Source organism: Trichophyton rubrum (genome assembly GCF_000151425.1).
Source record: "Trichophyton rubrum CBS 118892 genomic scaffold supercont2.7, whole genome shotgun sequence".
Classification (NCBI taxonomy): Eukaryota; Fungi; Ascomycota; class Eurotiomycetes; order Onygenales; family Arthrodermataceae; genus Trichophyton; species Trichophyton rubrum.
In genome coordinates, this window is record NW_003456422.1 from 671783 (window position 1) to 691661 (window position 19879).

At 47.2% G+C, this 19879-nt stretch overlaps 10 protein-coding genes across 10 annotated transcripts; 5 read left to right on the forward strand and 5 right to left on the reverse strand.

Moving 5' to 3' along the window:
- Positions 1–746: 746 nt before the first annotated feature.
- On the forward strand, positions 747–1415 carry TERG_06230 (uncharacterized protein; the record flags this gene model as incomplete). Its single annotated transcript, XM_047748574.1, has 1 exon — positions 747–1415. One exon carries the CDS (start codon positions 747–749, stop codon positions 1413–1415), a length of 669 nt encoding a protein of 222 aa, XP_047604559.1.
- A 1403-nt stretch (positions 1416–2818) lies between these two features.
- Positions 2819–4296, reverse strand: TERG_06231 (mRNA surveillance protein pelota; the record flags this gene model as incomplete). Its single annotated transcript, XM_003233190.1, has 3 exons — positions 2819–3484; positions 3541–4059; positions 4219–4296. The coding sequence occupies 3 exons, from the start codon at positions 4294–4296 to the stop codon at positions 2819–2821; spliced, it is 1263 nt and encodes a 420-aa protein (XP_003233238.1).
- Positions 4297–4956: 660 nt separating this feature from the next.
- On the forward strand, positions 4957–5436 carry TERG_12386 (uncharacterized protein; the record flags this gene model as incomplete). The annotated part of the gene is made up of 1 exon (XM_047751349.1): positions 4957–5436. One exon carries the CDS (start codon positions 4957–4959, stop codon positions 5434–5436), a length of 480 nt encoding a protein of 159 aa, XP_047606823.1.
- Positions 5437–5527: 91 nt separating this feature from the next.
- Positions 5528–5791, forward strand: TERG_12387 (uncharacterized protein; the record flags this gene model as incomplete). The annotated part of the gene is made up of 1 exon (XM_003233191.2): positions 5528–5791. One exon carries the CDS (start codon positions 5528–5530, stop codon positions 5789–5791), a length of 264 nt encoding a protein of 87 aa, XP_003233239.2.
- A 246-nt stretch (positions 5792–6037) lies between these two features.
- On the reverse strand, positions 6038–6425 carry TERG_06233 (uncharacterized protein; the record flags this gene model as incomplete). Its single annotated transcript, XM_047748575.1, has 2 exons — positions 6038–6243; positions 6329–6425. The coding sequence occupies 2 exons, from the start codon at positions 6423–6425 to the stop codon at positions 6038–6040; spliced, it is 303 nt and encodes a 100-aa protein (XP_047604560.1).
- Positions 6426–7409: 984 nt separating this feature from the next.
- Positions 7410–8578, forward strand: TERG_06234 (uncharacterized protein; the record flags this gene model as incomplete). Its single annotated transcript, XM_003233193.1, has 6 exons — positions 7410–7484; positions 7538–7548; positions 7603–7660; positions 7738–7919; positions 7983–8349; positions 8411–8578. 6 exons carry the CDS (start codon positions 7410–7412, stop codon positions 8576–8578), a joined length of 861 nt encoding a protein of 286 aa, XP_003233241.1.
- A 779-nt stretch (positions 8579–9357) lies between these two features.
- TERG_06235 (uncharacterized protein) lies at positions 9358–11273 on the forward strand (the record flags this gene model as incomplete). The annotated part of the gene is made up of 3 exons (XM_003233194.2): positions 9358–9398; positions 9457–10025; positions 10113–11273. 3 exons carry the CDS (start codon positions 9358–9360, stop codon positions 11063–11065), a joined length of 1563 nt encoding a protein of 520 aa, XP_003233242.1. The 3' UTR covers positions 11066–11273.
- A 95-nt stretch (positions 11274–11368) lies between these two features.
- TERG_06236 (40S ribosomal protein S19) lies at positions 11369–13383 on the reverse strand. Its single transcript, XM_003233195.2, has 4 exons — positions 13075–13383; positions 12617–12680; positions 12499–12559; positions 11369–12391 (listed from the first exon to the last, which is right to left on the reverse strand). Exons 1-4 carry the CDS (start codon positions 13102–13104, stop codon positions 12103–12105), a joined length of 444 nt encoding a protein of 147 aa, XP_003233243.1. The 5' UTR covers positions 13105–13383; the 3' UTR covers positions 11369–12102.
- A 36-nt stretch (positions 13384–13419) lies between these two features.
- TERG_06237 (uncharacterized protein) lies at positions 13420–15837 on the reverse strand (the record flags this gene model as incomplete). The annotated part of the gene is made up of 2 exons (XM_003233196.2): positions 13420–15393; positions 15462–15837. 2 exons carry the CDS (start codon positions 15835–15837, stop codon positions 13592–13594), a joined length of 2178 nt encoding a protein of 725 aa, XP_003233244.1. The 3' UTR covers positions 13420–13591.
- Positions 15838–17336: 1499 nt separating this feature from the next.
- TERG_06238 (dihydroxy-acid dehydratase) lies at positions 17337–19022 on the reverse strand (the record flags this gene model as incomplete). Its single annotated transcript, XM_047748576.1, has 1 exon — positions 17337–19022. One exon carries the CDS (start codon positions 19020–19022, stop codon positions 17337–17339), a length of 1686 nt encoding a protein of 561 aa, XP_047604561.1.
- Between the last annotated feature and the right edge of the window lie 857 nt (positions 19023–19879).

A 19879-nucleotide genomic window follows, 5' to 3' on the forward strand; every position in this document is an offset into this window, starting at 1 on the left:
GAAAAAAAAAAAAAAAAGGAAGAACTGGACGATGACCTCAAGATTATTATTTTGAAAATCTTGGATGCGGGAGCGTTCGTTGCATTGTCTGTGCTCCTGATTTGTCTACATTTATGGCCCGCTGGAGTTGGCTCTCCGTTACTCGTTGACTGAACAAGCTATATGCCTCTGTTGTCCACAGTTCTTCAGAAGACAACATTTATATAGCTACCCAGACTCCCACGTCAGACTCGGACAATACTCTTTCAACCTCAAGCTCAACTGCCTATCACAAGGTGCCTCATTGCATACTCTTCTACTACCTCCATCTCATTTACACGTCTTCATCGGAAACCTATCTCTTCTATATTTCAATACCTCCTCTCGTGCAGAGATCACAGGTCAGGCTCTGCCTCATTCGACTTCCCCAGTGCCCGCTGATAGTGCCCCTCATGTCAGCCGACCATATTACTAGCTCCTGGGAAGAATCACCTTTTCAAGGTCAAATGTCTAATATACTTGAAAACCAGGAATGGGTTACTCCCGGCACGGTATGAACGCGGGCGACTGCCATCGCTCATTCTAGTGCCGCTCTTTAATTACTAACTCTCTGCTATTAGACATACACTTCAAGCTCCCATCCATATGTGTCAAACTCACACGCAAACCAACCCTTGCTCACCCCAATCAGCCTCTCAGACAGTGTCATTCTTGATCCCCGACATAGTCCATGCCCTCAGCAGCATCAAGATCTACGATACCCTCCCATGGGAGCTGGTGGAATGCAACATGGGCTAGGAATCACTGGAACATCTGCGCTGAACTACGTGCAGCCTGGTATACCTTCATATGATCCATTTCATAGACCTATGATGGGCAATGTAACAGAGCATGAGTCGACCGACTATGAAAGGGAAAGAGGACATATGAGAGCGTCTAGAGCACCGTCACACACCCCAACACATACACCTGTCCTTATGAGACCTACTCCAGTCACCATTGCCCCTAATCCAGTGGGACTCCGGCAGTTAGAACAGGAGAGACAAATTTGTCAGGAAGAACAGCTTCAGCGCAATCCTAAGCGACGCCGACGCACTCGCAGAAGATCGACCCAGTTGGAAGAAGAAACAGATTATGCCATAAACCTTAGAAACGATGGACTTCCGTGGAAGGAGGTGGTTTCCCAAGTAAACTATCGTTACAATTCTAACTATACCGCCTCCCGTCTTCAAATGCGAATAACACGTCGATGGCAACGTGCGATGAAAGGGTGGTCTGAGGATGATGTGAGTACGTGCACCTATTTCCCATTGACATTAATATCTAGTACCCATTCCAACTCCTCTTGTCCCCTCTCCCTCATCACAAACAACAGGTGGACTAATATTCTATCAGATTCGAGCCCTTCAGAATGCTCATTCATACTGGGAGACTGAAAAATTCGAGATCATCTCACAGAAGGTCTGTGATAGACTAGATTATCGCAGAGAAGCTATGTTGTCTAACTGGCTACCTTTATAGATACAAGATTTCGGCGCTACAAAGAGGTGGACTCCTTCTCAATGCGAGCAAAAATGGGAATTACTTCAAACGCATAGTCGGGCTCTAGAGACCAGTCCAAGAGATATAGAAGAGCACGAATCAGACGAAGAGCAAGAAGCTGAAGCCGAAGACGATGACGAAGAATGTTACTCGAAGCGTTCTCGAACCCAATAACTAATATCATTCTCATCAGCGGGCTATCCTTTCACACGGCGTTCTTGAAAGGGGCTTACAATCGTCGACGTACACCACCTACACATCCATACCTATTCTTCAATCCTCCCTCTTTTATATGGCTTTATACAAGCCTTCCATAATTCTTGATACCCCGGCATATCTTTGAACTCAGAATTTCCCATTTTTCCCCTTATTCCTATCATTGGCGGGCGGCACACATCTATCTACATAAATACGGAGTATACTCTTAATATTACGGGCTAATGACATGGGTATATCGGTTAATACTTATTTTCACTGTCCCCTTTGTTATTTCTATGTTTATCTGGTCTCTGGTCTCTTGGGTTACATTTTGGGAAAGATTGCTCTATGTCTATGTATCACTTATATTCCTCGGGCATGCATTTACATTTTTTTTCTATGTGTATACAGGTACGTTAAGAAAATATCGGTGGAGTGTTGGAAGATAAACTCTGATGTCGGAGTTCTACCACTCGAAGCCTACCAATGAATATATTTACAAGTATCTGCTTCTCCCTTTTGATTTCCAGAGCAGCTCTGATAAATCCTGATTTATCCTTCCAGCCCCTATTCTCCCAGGGAAATCTTCTTCCCCTTTCAATTCCTTTATAATCCTTCTCTTATCCCTGCAAGTATCCAACATCATGTCCATACTTGGAATGATGATGACTACGTAGCGATGGATGCCTTTTGTATAGTTTGGTCACCCCCGTTTAAACACGTTTGTTCCCTTTACCACAACGAAATGCCCCATTGCTCTCCCTGCTAAAGTACGACTAAACATTTAAGGAAATACTCCTCGTGGGTCACCTCTAATGTAAGGGAGTGTCGGTTGCTTATAAAAATCCAAGTGATCAAGGGGCACGGACTAAGTCTATCTCAATGCTGCAGCTCCCCCTTGAGGGAAATTACAGGGACTACCCTGCATTGTCATGGAACATATCACAGCGGACGAAATACCCAACAGCCAGGGCCGGGGATGAAATATGGCCAGGTAAGCTCATTATCGTGTTTACTATTTTCCAATACCCAGCTCGGGCGAATATCGTTGGGATATATTCCGTCTAGCTATGCTACCTGAAATAGGGTTTCAGTTATCTCAATCATCTTCCTCACGCTCTTCATCATGGTCTTCAATAGGAAATGTGAGAATCGCCGCAACACCCCCAAGCCCATCTAACCTCCTTCCGCTTTCATGATCAGAGCTCAAAACGCGGACTTCTCCGCCCTCTACGTCCCGTACTCTGTCTACCAGGGACACCCACCGCTGCCTCTCAAGCACATTTGGGGCTCTAAACAATCTATTAGAAATCAACAGAACCCCTCCTCCTCTTCCTACTGCTCCCTGATCAACTGCTGATTCCACCTCGCTAGGACCGTAGGTAGCCTTGTTCGTATCTTTCCGCAGGTGGGTATAAAATGTATCCATCAGCGCTGTCTCACGGGCATATTTTGTATTAGATAACCTTGTTTGAACGGCAGGGGACTGCAGGACTTCATTAAGGGAATGAATGTGCCCTGATGACGAATGCACAACAATCAGGCCCTGTAAAAGAGGCTTTAAAGATGGCGCGGTCGTGTTGGCAACTGATTGCACATGTTTTTGGAATCCGGCTGCAGTAAACCCTGGAGATGCGAGAAGAATAGGTTTTGCAGACGTGTCACTCCCTGAGGCTGGGGTAACAAGGGAAGAGCCTGTGGCGCTGTTGAATTCAATAAGCCGCAGAAGATTATCCAAAGTGAGCTGATAGAATTTTGATAAGGCCTAAGTTGCAGTGTTAATAATGTATGAAAGAATTGAGTATTATATCTTATCCTTACTTTGTCATAATCACTACCCCCTTGCCTCTTCCTTGGGATGGTAAGCTCAACTTTTTGCTTGAGCACGGTTTGGAACTGCCCAATGAAACAAATATTGGCAAGGCCTTCCTGCATAACCACGGCTACAGCTTCTGCTCTTCTCTTTCCCCCTTCATCAACGGCATCTTTCAACATCTCAATTGCCACACTATCCCATCCGCCAGCGGATGTTCCCTTTACAGGTCCATCACCTGGAAGAGATGAGCCTTCTACCTCTTTCTCCAGGGTAAAATTTCTCTGCAGCTCCAAATCCAGGGTATGATGCTGACCAATTTTCGTATATGGCGTTTCCACGACGATCTGGCCAGATACGTGGAGCTGGGAACTCTGTATGTCAAAATCAAGGCTCTTCACGCGTATTTGTAAATTCATATGCACCCGGGATGAGGCGGTTGTGCCTGTGGCTGAAGTAGTGGTGACACGGCGTATTGCACTAGATTTTAGGAGGTCATTGGGCCGTATTAGGTTGTATGCATGCCACTGGACGGTGGGGAAGGACATAGGTAAGGTAGAATTAGCATGTGGTTTTCACTATCCATGACTATGCATTGCCTCTCTCAAACAAATCACAAGAGTTGGTAAAAAAAGGAGAAGATAAAAGAATGCAGAGAAAACAGAGGGAAATTATTATCCCCGTACCATATCTTCTGGCTCTTCGGGATAAAGCGTGACTGAGCCTGAGCCATTACGCTCAATATTTTGCTTAATGAGGCGCATTTTACCCTCAAGGAAGCGCCAGTCTTCAATAAAATAGATAAATAAATGCGGGCTGATGGAGCGTTAAGAGTGCTTTGGCTTCGGTGCCAAACAACGTTTTATACGATGCACCGAGAGAAGCAGCACGCCACTATGTGGAGGATGAGAACAGCTCGTTCCAGAGCCGGGTAACGTTATTTCTTCCTCGGGTATTAAATAGTTATAATTGACTGCGATATGGCAGTTCGACGGATCCGTTCCGTAACTGTGCGGTCAGCGGGGCTCTGACACGTATAAAAGTGAATAATCCGCCTACAGATCCTAATAAAGAATAACCAAAAGGAGAACAGAGCGTATCAAGAGATATTCAGGTAGTAAATAAATGGATCTGGTTTCAGGATGAATATCTCCTCTTACTATTGCTTTTCATCGACATACCACTTTGTTTGAGTATTGAACGTCAAACCCTTTTTATATCACGTTGGAGAGAAACAAGGTTTGCTTAGTCATCGCCCAGAGTTAACTACGTAGTTGAGTCCAGCGAGTTAGCGAAAGGACAAACTCTTCAACGACCTCCCTCGAAGCTCCGACTAGTTGGTTGGCTTCTTCGTAGCAGTCATCACGTTTCTATCCCTTTCCAAAGCGATTCTTTGTCTCTGCCTCTGTCTCTGCCCACCGCAGATGAGATCCGGACTTGCCCCAACATCTTACGGGAATGCTACTCCTCTTAAAGTTGTAGCAGTGAATGATGCGGTTGTTGTCAAATTTGGTAGGATGGCAGGCAGTAGCGAGGGCCAGGCATTGATTTACCTTGAACGATATGCTCCGGAGATTCCAGCTCCTCGATTGTACACAATGTTCAAGGAGTCTAACGAGCTTTTCTTAATAATGCAGCGGGTACCTGGAATACCGCTTGATAAAATCTGGCCGTCATTAACCGAGTCTGAGAAAAATGATATCTCAACTAAACTCCGTCAAATATTTGATAGTATGCGACAAGTCAAGTGTCCTTGGCCTGGTTTCTTTGGAGACTTGGGCGGTGGTGGCGTGCAAGACCACCTATTCTACAGCCCAGATACCGCCAACCGATACCTGGGACCTTTCTACGGTGAAGCTGCTTTCATTGCCGGCTTTATTGGCAACCATAGAGCGGTGATCTGATGCAGCGACCGACCAGACTTCAAGGTCCGTTTTTATGAAACTTACCTCCCGCGTGTGCTCCAAGGACACCGACCTACATTAACGCATGGAGATGTTCAACGGAAAGAATATTTTGGTTGCGGAAAATCCAAATCGCATAAATGACCAAGGAGGCCGATCTTTTGATATTGCACTTGTTGACTGGACGAATGCCGGTTGGTATCCCGACTTTTGGGAATTCTTCCGTGCAGCATCTCCAATGGGGTTTGAATACGGTGAAGACGATTGGTTCTGGCGAGCACAAGAGTTCCTTCAAGTATGGCCTGCTAAATTGGCTATAATGAGAATGATTGATAAGGACCATCGAGGTTACTAGTTCTAGAAATCTACCAATAACAGAAAGTCATAGAAGTATTCGACAACCATACAATATTCCGCCTTTCCTTTCAACCCTTTACTCGGGTCTTAATCTTTCAAGTTGACCCACCCAAAACCGAGTCGAGCAAGATACCTGCATCGCGCAATGCCGGAATTGTATAGTCATGCGTTCATTCGTTACATTTGAAGGTGGGACGTCGTTGTTCTCCAGGTCCATAGCGCTCTCCATTCTCTTTTGTCCAAATTACCTCATGCTTCTTGGTGATTGGGTCGACCTCCCAAAATTTTTACCCTGTTGTTTTGTCGGTGTTGGTAGGCCCGCTAAAAGAGCTTTGATCCTGCCTGAGTCGAAATCCGCCTTCTTAACCCATCCGATTTGTGGGAGGTTATGCAAATGTACCGATTCCCTTGCAATAAAGTTGCTTCTGGTTTCAAATCTCATACCACTGGCTGCAATGACGTCGCCAGTAACGTGCAATAAAGTTTTCCTTTCCCAGTGACTATGTCCGTTTCAACGAAAACTCCTTCATGATACCATTCACCGGGTCTATAGGGTCGGGGGCTGCGGTGTCTAGTTCCGGCTTGAAGACTCTGTACCATTCCTGTTCCACGGAGGCCTGTTGCAAAGTCATATTTGCGCTTAAATGATGACACGGTACAGGAATGGGTGTATGAGTGGACTGGGTAAAATAACTATTTTCAGCACACAGTCGAGGAAAATCGCTTGAAACTGTCCGTGTCCTAGCCACGTCGCGTGTTTCATCAACTTCAGCGAAGATATCGATATGCTGTCTTGCCAGCTCAGCGGTGCTTGTTTTCAAGAGATAAGTAGCAGACAACTGTACCGGTATCTGGAGGGGAAGGTGCTGCCTCCCTACTCTTACAGTTAATGCACATGGCTGCTGCCTGGTGCCTATTCGGCGCTGAGCATCATATAACTACCTACCTACATAAGGTAACCATATGATTGGCAGACCTCTTGCAGTGCATCCGACCCTTATCGAGCACAGCGAATGCATCTCCTAATGCCTAAAGCCACAATATCTGGCTAAGTGAATATTTTAGTGTAAGCAAATTAATTTCTCGAAGCTTGGGTAACTTGAACTCGCCATTTAGCAGGTAGTTAGTAGTTAGCTACTCACCTGAAGCCCACAACACAGCAGCAAAAGGGGCCGCCTGTTGACGTCATAACTAGTTAGCTTAGACTCGTGGTTCCCACCAGACAAGTAGGTAAACACAACCAACATACTAGGTTACAAACATCAAGTGACTGGTTATTTAAGTTGTACAGGTGAAGGCATCAGATATCTAGGTACCGGCTTCTCGCACCTCTGGTCGGGGAATGCCCTCAACGACATCCCATCCCCGCATGTTAACTAAGCCGTCCTTTAATGTAACTAACATACCAGATTCGCCAGCGCTTTCGCTAGGTATTGGCTGGTTGAATCAAGAAATAACAAGCACCAAAGGGGCGTTAAGTACCTCGGATAGTCTTTGCCGACTGCCACCGTATATAAATGGCCACTAACCTTGCCCGTCTGTCCATGGTGATGTCTATTTTGCCCACTACATCATTTGTGGGAATATCGAGTCGAAACGCAAGAAAAGTAGCAACCATGGCAGCAAGATCAAATATTCAGTCCACTAAGAAGATGAACTCGGGATATGAGATCCCAGTCGTCGGATTTGGCGTAAGTGGCCAACTTCCGTCTCGCACTGTGTGGTTACTAACAACATTGAATAGGTGTACCAAACGTAAGGTTGCTATTCGGTTTGATTCTCATTAGTTACGATACTGACAATAACGAGACCCCCGGATATCACCGAAAAATGTGTTCTCAAGGCTCTAGAGACGGGCTACAGGCACGTATGTTACGAAAAGAATCACATTTTCTTGTGAACCAATGCGTCGCTGCGATGCTGACCCTTATTGTTCCGCGATAGATTGATTCAGCAAAAGCCTATCACAACGAAGCTGAGTGCGGCGAAGCTATCCGAAAATCGGGACTTAAGCGCTCAGAGGTATTCTTTACGACTAAAGTCCCATGGAGATCGCTCGGTTATGAACCTACTAGAGAAGCTATTGAATCCAGCCTAAAGGAGGCCAATGTGGACTACTTTGATCTGTAAGCAGTAATATTCTCAATAACATTCTTGTCGTATAGAAATATGACTTACACGGAATCTAGGGTTCTTCTTCATGCACCGTATGGTGGTAAAGAGAAGCGTGAAGGTTCTTGGAAGGCTTTGGTAGAGGCTCAAAAGGAAGGGAAAATCCGCTCCATTGGAGTTTCCAATTATGGAGTCCACCATCTGGATGAGCTGGAGGAGTACAACAAAGCCATTGGGGGTAAAATTGATGTGGGCCAGTATGAGTTGCATCCGTGGCTCACTCGTTCTAATATTGTTGAATGGCTTCAGAAGCGCAACATTGTCATCGAAGCGTACAGTCCGCTCGTACAGGCAAAGAAGATGGATGATCCAAAACTCCAGGAAATTGCAAAGAAACATAACAAAAGTCCTGCTCAGGTTCTAGTTAGATGGAGTTTACAAAAAGTAAGGATCCATTACTTACCATTCTCGTGGGTTCATAGAAACTGAAATTGAGTTGATATAGGGTTTTGTTCCTCTGCCGAAGTCAGCAACGGAGAAGCGCATTCTGGAAAATTCCGATATCTTCGACTTTGAGCTATCTCAGGATGACATGAAAGCTCTCCATACCGACGAATACCATCATGTCTGCTGGGACCCAACCACCCACAAGGATGGTGACAATATCCTATAGATACTTTTCATCGGGGGATTGATCACTCTAGGCTGAGAAGCTTGATCGGTCCTGCCCAATACCTGCTGCTTAAATGATGTACATATCGGGACCTTTCTATATACCCATATCCATGGAGCTGCAGAGGCTTACCACTCTATATCAAAGTAATAGTTATATGGCTTATTCATTGTTCCCCCTTCACTATCCAAAGGGCTTCCCACCTTTGATATATTATAGGAGATACTATAAGGAGCCATACTTCCAAGAGGACAAGGCTGCCAGTGTCCTAGGTAGAAAAAGAAGTCATCCGACAATGTCATACTCCTTACAGGGAAAAGCACACTAAAGGGGCCTGTTGACCAAGAAAGTACGCTAACCCCTATTGGTATCCAAAGCTGTCCTGTCCTCGCACAAATATATAAAAGCCCCCTCTCCTCCTTTATTTTGAAAACAAACATTCCATAACAAGACTACATTGGTGAACTTCAACTTTAGCTACTTGGCTCTTCTAGAGTACAAGATTTATTCAGAGTTACTAGCCTTGGTCTGCTTCTCCTACTTCTTATTTGTCTATTGTCCTTCTAGCGTGAGTAATCAGTTAAGGTCGCGTCTGATACTGATAGAAACTCTCCTTTAGGTGAAAGCCTTCTCAACAGGGTGTCTTTTGCTTTTTACCTTGTTATTTTGTGATTAGAAACGCGACTTTGATATATCGAAGGCCTTTCTAGACAGATCTTTGATATCAAATACCCAGAAGACAAGGCGTAGAAAGGATAGTGTAGGAAACAACCTAAATTATGCCTTCTGATACTCCGTTGCCTCCTACCAAGGGTCCAAAGTATGTGTATCCCGCTTTCTTGATAGATAATAGGAATTTGACTGACTTTAGAACATAGCAAACCAAACCAGCTGCCTACTCTAAGGGGTGAGAAGCGCAATGCTGATGGGACAATCAAGGAACAGCCTGGCCAGGTGCCTCGCTTGGACCTGGCGGCTGGAGATACCCCTTTACCATCAGATACCCTTGCACTTGCTCCTGAAGGGCAGGATAGAGACATGAGTGAGTTTTCAGGGGGATATGACACTGAAGGAGAGCTTGGTGCAGACGAAAGGGAAGAGGATGGGGAAGATGATGAGGAAGATGAATCCGAGCGCGATGATGAAGATAAACAACAAGATACTGAAGGTAAAAAGAAAGAGAAGAGACCAGACCGCGACTTTGGTCCGGGTAACGGCAACGGCAACGGCAACGGCAACGGAAATGGCAATGGCAATGGAAATGGTAACGGTAATGGAAATGGTGGAGATACTGGAGATGATGGCTACGAGGGTGATTCTGATGACAGTGGAGCATCTACTGACTTCAACTATGATGATGATGAATCCGATGGAGCTCCCGTCTTTGAGCCAAATAATGACAGAGAAGTCCCCAGTCTTGACAGTGTCGACCCTAGGACCTTTGGTGGTAAGTTGTTCGATATCCCCAATTAACAATACAGGGGTTAGAGCCCAGAAATGTTGGTATACTGTGCTTAACTTACTCTTACTATAGAGATCGTTTTTGATACCATTGAGAGCCATATGCAGACCCGAGTTTGGGTTCCAGATGAGGAATCTATAGCAATGATTGAGAATGAGACTGAAGGGAATAGTCTCTTCCAAAACAACGCTTTTCAAATTCCAGGAGAAGGTAGTAGTTCGTCTGAAAGCGTGCACTACTATGACCTTGACGATCTCTATTATGCAGAATCAGTTGAAGAGACTAGCGATGAGAGCAATGAAGATAGCGAAGGCCATGGGTCTGATAATGAATCTGAAGCTCAAATTGAGGAAGCTAGAAACGATGATGGTGATGGCGCAGCAATATCTTCCGTTTCTACTGACGATACCCACGCTGACGACAACGACAATGATGATGTGGACTACGATATCCCATACCCACACCCCATTGCTACGGAGGATATGAGTACCTGGTACACTGATCCGATTCTTGCCGATGTTATTGGTCATGAAGCTTTCAACAGACTCTTCCCTGGCCGTAATATCACCGGCTCCCAGCAGAATGCAGCCGCTAGAACCAGAATCTGGGAAGATGAGCCTGAACCAGAGGATACACCAGAGGATTTACCAGAACAGCCAACCTCTCCTATTATCATTGACGACCTTGACACCCCCAGCACTAGCCCCGGGCCTGAAGAGGAAAATAAGGAGAACAAATACCCTGAAAGTGATACCCCGGGCATGGAGAGTGAGATTGAGAATGGTATCCTGGAAGAAGCTGCCCCAGGGCCATCTTCCTCCAGTAACCCTCAGCCGTGGGTGAACCGCTATAGCCCAGTGGAAACCAGAGAACGCCAGCCAATGTTCTTCGGAGCTGACCTTCGGCCAGTTCCCTCTTTAGCCGGAAGAGTCCCAGTACTTAATGTCAATCCAAATGGCCCAAGAACTCAAGTCCATGAATGGTTTGGGGGAGTTGGCGCGAACATCCAAGATGTGCCAGAATAAAGGAGCGCTGACTCCTGCCACAACCATGAGATGACTTTCCTCGCCATTTCTCTGTGCTAAAGATATTCTCATGATATCTTATTTCTTCTTTACTCACTCCTCTCACACCATCCTGTCAGAAGTTCTTTATGTGTACGTGTCTACCTTCGTTGTCTCCATCTGATTTTCTATTTCTGTTTTATTCCTTCACCTCCTGTTATTATTTTCTTCCTTCCTTCCTTTTTCGTTTTTCCTTTTTCCTTTTCCTTTTCTTGTTTTTTTTTTTTTTTTTTCTTTTTTTTTTTTTCTTTTTTTTTTTCTTTTTTTCTATGATTTTGGCCTAACAAGCCATACATGTAAGGATATTTGGTGGTTGGGTTGCCTTAGGGCAAGGGGAAGCTGGTGGTCTTGTGCTAAAGGATTAGGAGGTCCCTGTTAGTTGTACTTTGAGTCTTGTGTCTTTTGTCCTTAGTTATGTCATGTTTAGTCGGTTACTATTGTCCTGCAGTTAAGGGGGTTAATTTCTGAAAACGAGACCAAGGGTAAAAGAAACTGTGAGATTAATACCAGAGGCAATTCATATGTTTTTAGAAGATGTTTTTATTCTTTATTAAATTCAAGATAGACATGTCCAAGGCCGTGATGGATGATGATAGATGGAGAGCACAAATGAATAATAAGGCCAGAGAATCGATTTGAAGGTGGATATAGAAGGTTCGGAAGTAGTTGACGTTTTGGCCATCGTATCAACATGCCATCGATGAGGCTGCTGCAATGTTGAGTTTGGGTTTCGAATCAATGGTGAAAAAAAGATTCCACGGTCCTTCTATCCATGGCATATCCTCTCCCTTCCATCCAAGAACTCGCTAGCTGCATGACATGAAGAAAAGAAGAGAAAAGTAGAAAATTTAATTTACCAACCCGTGATATCGTCTTTTGTTTGAGGGAAACATTAAGAATTATGGCCTTCTGTCATTTTCCTATTCTGTCTTCCGGCCATCTTCTCCCTCTACTTCAATCATCTCACAGCACACAAACTATCCCCACATGAGAATAATTTACTCGTCATCCTCGTCTTCTTCTATGGTCGTCCTGGCAATGCGGTCCAAATCTCTCTGGCCGCTCTGGGTGATTCTGCGGCCGCCCTTCTCCTCATCTTGCTCGAGGACACCAATCTTCTCAAGAGACTGCATGATTTTTCGATCAACGGATCCAGAGGCATCGACGTGGTGGGATGGAGCAGAGCCGCGGTTTTTGCGGCCACCATGGACCTTGCGTAGACTGCCGACACCGACGGTCTTGCGCATGTAGATATGTCGGGCAACAGCGGCAGCACGAACGTAGTACCTATTATATGGAGTAAGTACAAGGAATGCATAGGTTTATACGCCAGACATAAAGTAGATTTGGCGTGGTTCACAGTGGCATTAGGGCGTTATGAGAGTAAATCGTACCAGTCAATGGATTGGGGAGGGAGTTCCTTGGAGTTCGAGGTCTTGACCGTATCAACCCAACCTAGTAAATACTGTTAACATGCTTTCTATAAGATACCAGTTATGTGAGATGTCGAACCTGGGATTGGGAGCTTTCCCTGTCTCTTCAAGAAAGCAGAGTATGCCTCGACGAACTTTTGAGCCTGTATAGCAGGGGAAGAGACATTGTTAGTTATATATCAGGCAGTGTGCAAGAAACCAGCTCCCTCCATTGTCTGCTGCGCAAGTATGGTCCTCCAAGGGCTGGACAAGTCTGCTTGATTCCTCGAGAATACCCGCTTTCCTTTATTGTCGTAAAGCGCTTGATCTCACAGTTTATCTCCATACCACAGGTTAACCGGCCAAAATATGTAGATCCATCCACATCCACCGCTCTCATAGCAGCTTGATTAGTGCATTTGGGCGACCCGGTGCTCCTCGCATGCTCATGAATAATCACCGTAGCAGTTGAAGTAAACCATCCACCGGAGAAAGACCATCCATCCCACGCAGCAGACGACCAGAGCCACCCATGGACTTTTGTGATAGCCAACTTACATCGACATCGCGAACGGTAATGCCACCCATGATTGCGACTATGGAACCGGCGGGACAAACTATCTCGTTGACGAAGGGAGAAGGACTCGGTGTCTTTAGGGGCGAGGGCGTGAGGTTGTCGTTGTCGTCGTCGCGCACACACGGGGCGGTTCTTCAATATCTTCAGATTTCGATGTCGTGAAATTTCCAAAGTCGCTTTTCGCTTTGGTGTGCGCCAAGACTCGGCCTTGTGTGGAAAGAGAAAAAAGTGGGTTCGCTTAGAAGGTCACGTGACAATCACGTGATATGTATTTGACTCTAACGACGGCGGCAGCGACGGCGGCGGCGATAATACTTAGTGGTGAAGACGAAAGACGCCGACGACGGTGATTATGGCACGAAGCGATGTGGAACTGAATTCTATAGACTAACTATATATATTATAAGGCCATAAAGAGTTACGCAATGCCTGGCTGGCGCCGCTACAGCACGCAACCCAAGCTCGGCAATTAACAAACATGGAAGTAAAACGAGATAGTTAACTAGCAGTCTCTCCCTGCTTCAACGCGGGAAGATTCCGCCGGGGATTTCGTTGCATATGATCGAGCAGATGGTAACGTGCATGCAAGGCGTCTATAAAGTGTTCATGGCGTATCCCTGGCGGGCGGACCCTTTCAAACTCCTCGAGAGCCTGTGAGATCCGATACACCTCCTCCTCGATCAGCCACGAAACAATGAAGAAACCTGTTCGGTTAAAGCCATAATGGCAATGGACGGCGATTTTGGGAAGACTAGCTGGCCCGCTTCTTGGCCTGAATTTCATTACCATCTCCTCTCTCAACTTGTTGACAATCTTCATGAATTCTCGGACCTCGTCTATAGACGGTGGGATCTTCGAGACGGTAGGGAGTTTGTAATATTTGATGCCACCCAACTCTAGCTGTGTGGGGTCGTATACCGGGCTTTCATGGCTGATATCGATAACAGCGTATATCTTGCCACCCCAGTCCTTGATGAATGCCTCCGGAGAGTGGTGAGTGTCTACCCCGCGCAACGTCTTCATGGCAACAAATGTATGCCCTATGGGCTCCGATACGGGAGTCACAGCCTGCCATTTGGCGAGATTCTTTACATCCCATTTTCCAGACGTAGTTAGATGTTGCAGCTGCCACCCAGCGGATAGGCGAAGATCAATGTTGGCTGCTACAAAAGATTGGATAAGGCCTGACAATGTCCGGTAGGTGTTCACATCAAACAGCAAGGAATGAGAGGCTGGTGCCGGAAACACGTAGGCGTCCACGACCTGAGTTCCATCTGGATTAGCTAGCCAGGTTGCACCCTCATGATGAATTCGCCGGTCCATTGCTGTTTCCGGCACCTGCACGAAATTATGGAGCAGTATTCCAGTGGGCAGGTCGTTGCTTATCGCTCTGGCATTTGCTTTACCATCATCACCAGCAGCCGGTCTAGCTAGTAAAAAGCAACGCAGCAGCGTTGCAATCTCCTTCGGTTTTGTGACCCCGTCTGATTCTCCTGCAACAAAGAAGAGGGGTATATGTATCGATTCCCACATGTCCATCCCAGGAATGCCACTGATTGGCTGACCTAACTTATCATAACTCGGAAGAGAGCCCCATGCCATCCGCCTCCATACTGGGGTGCGGCTCAGAAGGTTATACCGATATTGGAGATCAAGGGTTTCCGGGGCAGCTGGGTGATTGACAAGTCTTCGGACGCTTGGGCTATCACGTCCTCCAATACGGTCCCACCAGCGCCACATGTTAAATATGAAGTCGGGCAGGTATAGAACCCGTTTGAACAGATTCACCGACTTCTTGGAGGGAGGCTCGGAAACGGGGCAAATGGCAACTATCCCAGCTATGTGCTTTTTCACTTCAGCCATGGATCCGGATTCAGAAGATGCCATCAGGGCCGCGATGGAACAGCCCATGCTATGTGCAATGATAATAACGTCTTGGTTGCGAGCAGCGTCTCTGTGTTTTTCGATTGCATTGGCCACGAGCTCGGTCAAAGCTTCAATGGAGTAGGCCGACCATTTCCGTGGAGCAAATGTCGACAAACCGCAGCCAGGGAGGTCGATGCCAAAACACGGGCCCACAGTTATCATGCTTTGCAGTAGATGGCTAAATTGGGATAAGCAGCCCCCTAGTCCGTGGATGAATACCAGCAGTGGGAGGACCTTGGGTTTCGTGGGGAAATTCTCTGTATGAGGATGGAGGTAGTAGAATGTGCGGATTTTAGGATAAGTGCACACCGAAGTGGTATATGAGTGGTAAGAGGAGTGCTTCTTCAGTACTCCAGGGTCTGAAAACGCTATATCTATCGCCGAGGGTGTTTAGCAACACTGTATAATGAAAGTCAGCTTTCTAAAGAGATGTTAAACGTACTACTATCATTTTGGAGTTGAAATGAAGCCTTTGTTAAGAGTGCTGTAGCGTAAGCCCATGTTGCATCATCTAGCCTCCGTGGTTTTGGGGGGTGTACGGTTATGGTCCTCGAGTTAAGGATGCGCCGTCCATCAGGCCCATAATTCAGGAGCCGCCACGAAACAATTCCACCGCCTATAAGAAGCAGGGCGATGGTAGCGGATATCTGGTAGTAGCCGCCAAAGCTCACATAACGGCCTAGATCCAACTGTTCCTTCAAGTCTAGGACGTAGTGCACCAACCGCGATGCCTGGCCGTAGCATGACTCCTGGATGCTTTCCAACAGGGAGTCACTGGCGGAGAGACCAACAGTCGGCACCTGGAACCTGGCTGCCATGGCCGTAGCTCCTCCGCTGCTTCAGTGATATTTGGGGTATTTTTGAAGTAATTATGTCTGTGGCTGGAGGAGACGTCGTCTATAAAATGGCTGTATTGAGTGTGGTAATACATCCAACCGCCCCAGCCGACTTTTGGTTGCTGGTTAACCAGTCAACGCAAGCCAAGCCGGCGAGTCACCCTGCTAGAAGGCCAGTATCACTTGACGAGCTTCACAGGCAGGCAGCGGATAACAAGCCATGATCATACGGCAGAGTGGGCAATGTTGACAAGCGGGAGAGAGAGTGAACAGCCTGCTAGTCAGTTGTCTCTCGTTTCATCAACAGCTGGAGAAGGCATCAGCGGCTGGACGGTGCTGCCTCGCTGCATCATTCAACGCACACACACACAAGTTAACCGCCCACTCTTGTTTACAAGTTAACTACTGGTAAGGCAGTCAAAACAAGCTGGCTCGATGGACGCTACTTACGTATCTACCCGCGGATCAGCTCCTCGTCCCCCTGCTTGTGCCACAGGCTCTCACTCTGTGCTATAACAGGCGGAGCAGGGAGTGAGCTCGCTCGTTACCAGCTGGACGAGCTGTGCCTAGCCAACCAACTAGTTAGTCGAGGCTGCTGCAGGTCGGATGTGACCTTTTCCTCTCGATTTCGTCTGGCAAGGATGCAGCTACGCGGAGTGCAAGAGCAGCGGGATGCACCGCTCGCGGCCTGCCGTAATACCAATAGCTAATAATAATAATAATAATAATAATAATAACAATAATAATAATTAGTTAGCCTCCCAAGGCATGAAACGGTCGAGGGACGAGGACGAAGAAAAAATCCGCATCACTCTCAATCTCCACCAGAAACCACGTCACTTTCTCCTCTCTAATTTTTTTTTTTCCCATTCATAACTATCAGTCTTGATTAATGGTCATGGAACTTGCGGTTTAACTAAATAAGTTACTGGTTTAATGATATAAAGCAGTAGTTTAAGCCTGTCGCTTATTTTGTTCGGTGTAATAACTGATTACCACGGAAGAACTCTACGCGCATTGTCCACAATGGCCTTGGTTGATGATGATCAATATATCAGACAAAGGGCCATCGAATGAATGATAAAGCTCTGCCTTGCTCTCTCAAGGGCAAAGGACTCTGTTTATACCCGCGGATCATCGCTGCTGACCGGCCAAAACGGCTTCTCTGGGAGAATACGATCAACGGCAACCCCTGATTGAACATGGCATGGACAAGGCTGGCGCTCCATGCCACACATCTTTTCCCTCGTCCAAAGAAAACCTCAGCTAGGGAGAAGTTTTTCATCTTTGATCTTATTTTCTATCTCCTTTTATATATCTCTTTTTTGTTGGATGTTTTCTCCCTCCTTTGTGTGTTGTGTCGGTTAGCTACTCCTCCCCCCCCTTTTTTTTTTGCGACGTTCTATGATGATAACTACCTAAAAGGGGACATGCCGGGATGAAGACGATGAAAAGAAAAAGCACTGCCAGTCATGGCTCGATCAAAACAAATCGGTCATCGCACCGTGAGACGCATCTCCAACCAATCGAGAATACTTCGCCAAGACACCCCGAGTGACTCGCGGTTCCGGCGGCGTCCAGTCCTTCAGCCTTGCAGCAATCTCTTCGTCAGAGACGGCCATCGAGAGCTCGTTCGTCTCTGCGTTGATGGTGATGACGTCTCCGTCCTGGACGATGGCCAGGGGACCTCCCACGGCTGCCTCAGGAACGATATGGCCCACGATGAAGCCGTGGCTGGCACCGGAGTACCGTCCATCTGTGATCAGGGCGACGTTGGTCAGTTTGGCCCCCATGAGAGCAGCACTGGCCTTGAGTTGCTCTGGCATGCCCGGACCGCCCTTGGGGCCCTCATACCGGACGATGAGGACCAGGTTCTCTGTCCGTGGGATCTCGCCGCGGGAGAGTGCGCAGTTCAGTTCAGATTCACGATCGAACACTCGAGCCTTACCGGTGAATTTGGTGCCTTCTTTCCCTGTGATTTTGGCTACGGCACCTCCCGGAGCGAGGTTCCCTCTCAGGATCTGCAGGTGTCCAGTGGCCTTGATGGGGTTGTCGAGAGGGCGGATGATATCTTGTCCCGGTGAGAGGGAAGGGAAAGAGGCGATGTTCTCGGCCAGCGTCTTTCCTGTCACTGTTGGGATGTCTCCGTCTAGCAGGCCGGCAGCCACGAGCAGCTTCTGGACGGACGGGGTGCCTCCGATCTCGTACAGGTCGGCCATATAATACTTCCCGCTGGGTGAGAGGTTGGCGATGAAGGGCACTTTGTTGCTGACACGCTGGAAGTCGTCGATGGTCAGCTCCATGCCTGCCGACCTGGCCATGGCGATGAAATGGATCACACTGTTGGTGCTCCCGCCCAACACCATCGTCATCACCAACGCATTCTCAAACGACCTCTTGGTGAGCAGGTCCCGGGGCCGGATGTTCTTCTCCATGCACGTCTTGATGGCTTCCGCCGCCTTGACACACTCCCTCATCTTGGCTGGGGCCGTAGCTGGAGTAGACGAAGAGCCCGGCAGGGAGAGACCCATGCTCTCGATGGCGGTGGCCATGGTGTTGGCCGTGAACATGCCGGCGCAGGCGCCGGCACTGGGACAGGCATGTCTCTCAATATCCTCCATTATCTCGTCTTTGGTCTTACTCTGGTCGCCGCCATCGTCTGGCTGCTTGAGCTGATCGTATGCATAAGCTCCCGCAGCCTCGTAGCACGTCGATATATTGATTGGCTGCCGCAAGACTTTGGAATAGCCAATCTGGATCGTACCACCGTAGATCATCAGCGATGGTCGGTTATGGCGACCCATGGCCATTATGGTTCCCGGCATGTTCTTGTCGCAGCCGGGAATCGCAATGCAGGCATCGTGGTACTGCGCACAGGTGACTGTCTCGATGCTATCGGCTATGATTTCTCTTGACTGTAGGGAAAACCGCATACCTAGACAGTGGCTGACGTTTAGTTCGACATAGGTCCGTGAACATTTATTGGACATGTACATATACATATATGTATGCATATATGTATATATTTGATTTGAACGTACCTTCATGACCCATAGTGATGGCATCAGAGACGCCAATTGTATTGTACTGCCAGCCCAGCATCCCCAGGGAGGTGACGGCCTTCTTGACAGCCTTCCCAAGGTCCAGCAGATGCATGTTGCAGGCATTGCCCTCCCACCATACCGACGCAATGCCTACCTGGGGACTGTTCTTCATGCTCTCTCTATCAGGAACCCCAGCAGCATACAACATGGCCTAGACCCCGTTGTTCCAAATGTCAGCTTGGTCCCAAGTATGCCTTTTCTTTCTGCTCTGACGAAGACTATCATGACTATGGCAATAAATGCGTACCTGAGCTCCGGGAAAGTCATGGTCCTTTGTGATGAAATGCGAATACTTGTTTAACACCGGCTTGCCTTCCCGAGTCGCATCGTCGTTAACGCAGGGGAACCGGACGTATTTCTCTTCCCGCTTCTCACCACCGACGCCATTAACTTCTGTAGAGCTCATGCTGGGCTTTACAATCGAGTGCAAAAAGGGCTCGAGCCGTTTTATCTTTCCTCTCTTTCTTCCTTCTCTCTCTCTCTCTCTCTCTCTCTCTCTCTCTTTCTTATATAAGTAAAGGAAAAGGGGGACAGGGATATTAAACTCGAAACGGCTTCTTTATAAGCGGAGGTTGTTAGCTGGCAGCGGGATATACGAAATATATAAAATATATCAGGTATCCAACCGGCTACTCCCTTTTGCTCCCCTCTCTTCTCCCGCCGGCCTAAATATATATGTATATATAGAGATATATATATATGTGTGTGTGTGTGTATATATATCAAGACGCAACAGCAGCAACGGTCGACCGCCAGACAACCAACCAGGGCAAGGAAGATAAAAGAAATAATCGAGTGCGGTGTTCAGGATAACTAAAGGTCAGAAACGGCCACAGAAGCAAGTTGCGAGCCCTTGCTGCAGTTCTTTTCTTTGCTTTTTATCCTGCGCAAGCTCGCTCGAAAAGAAAGCCCAGCAGGCA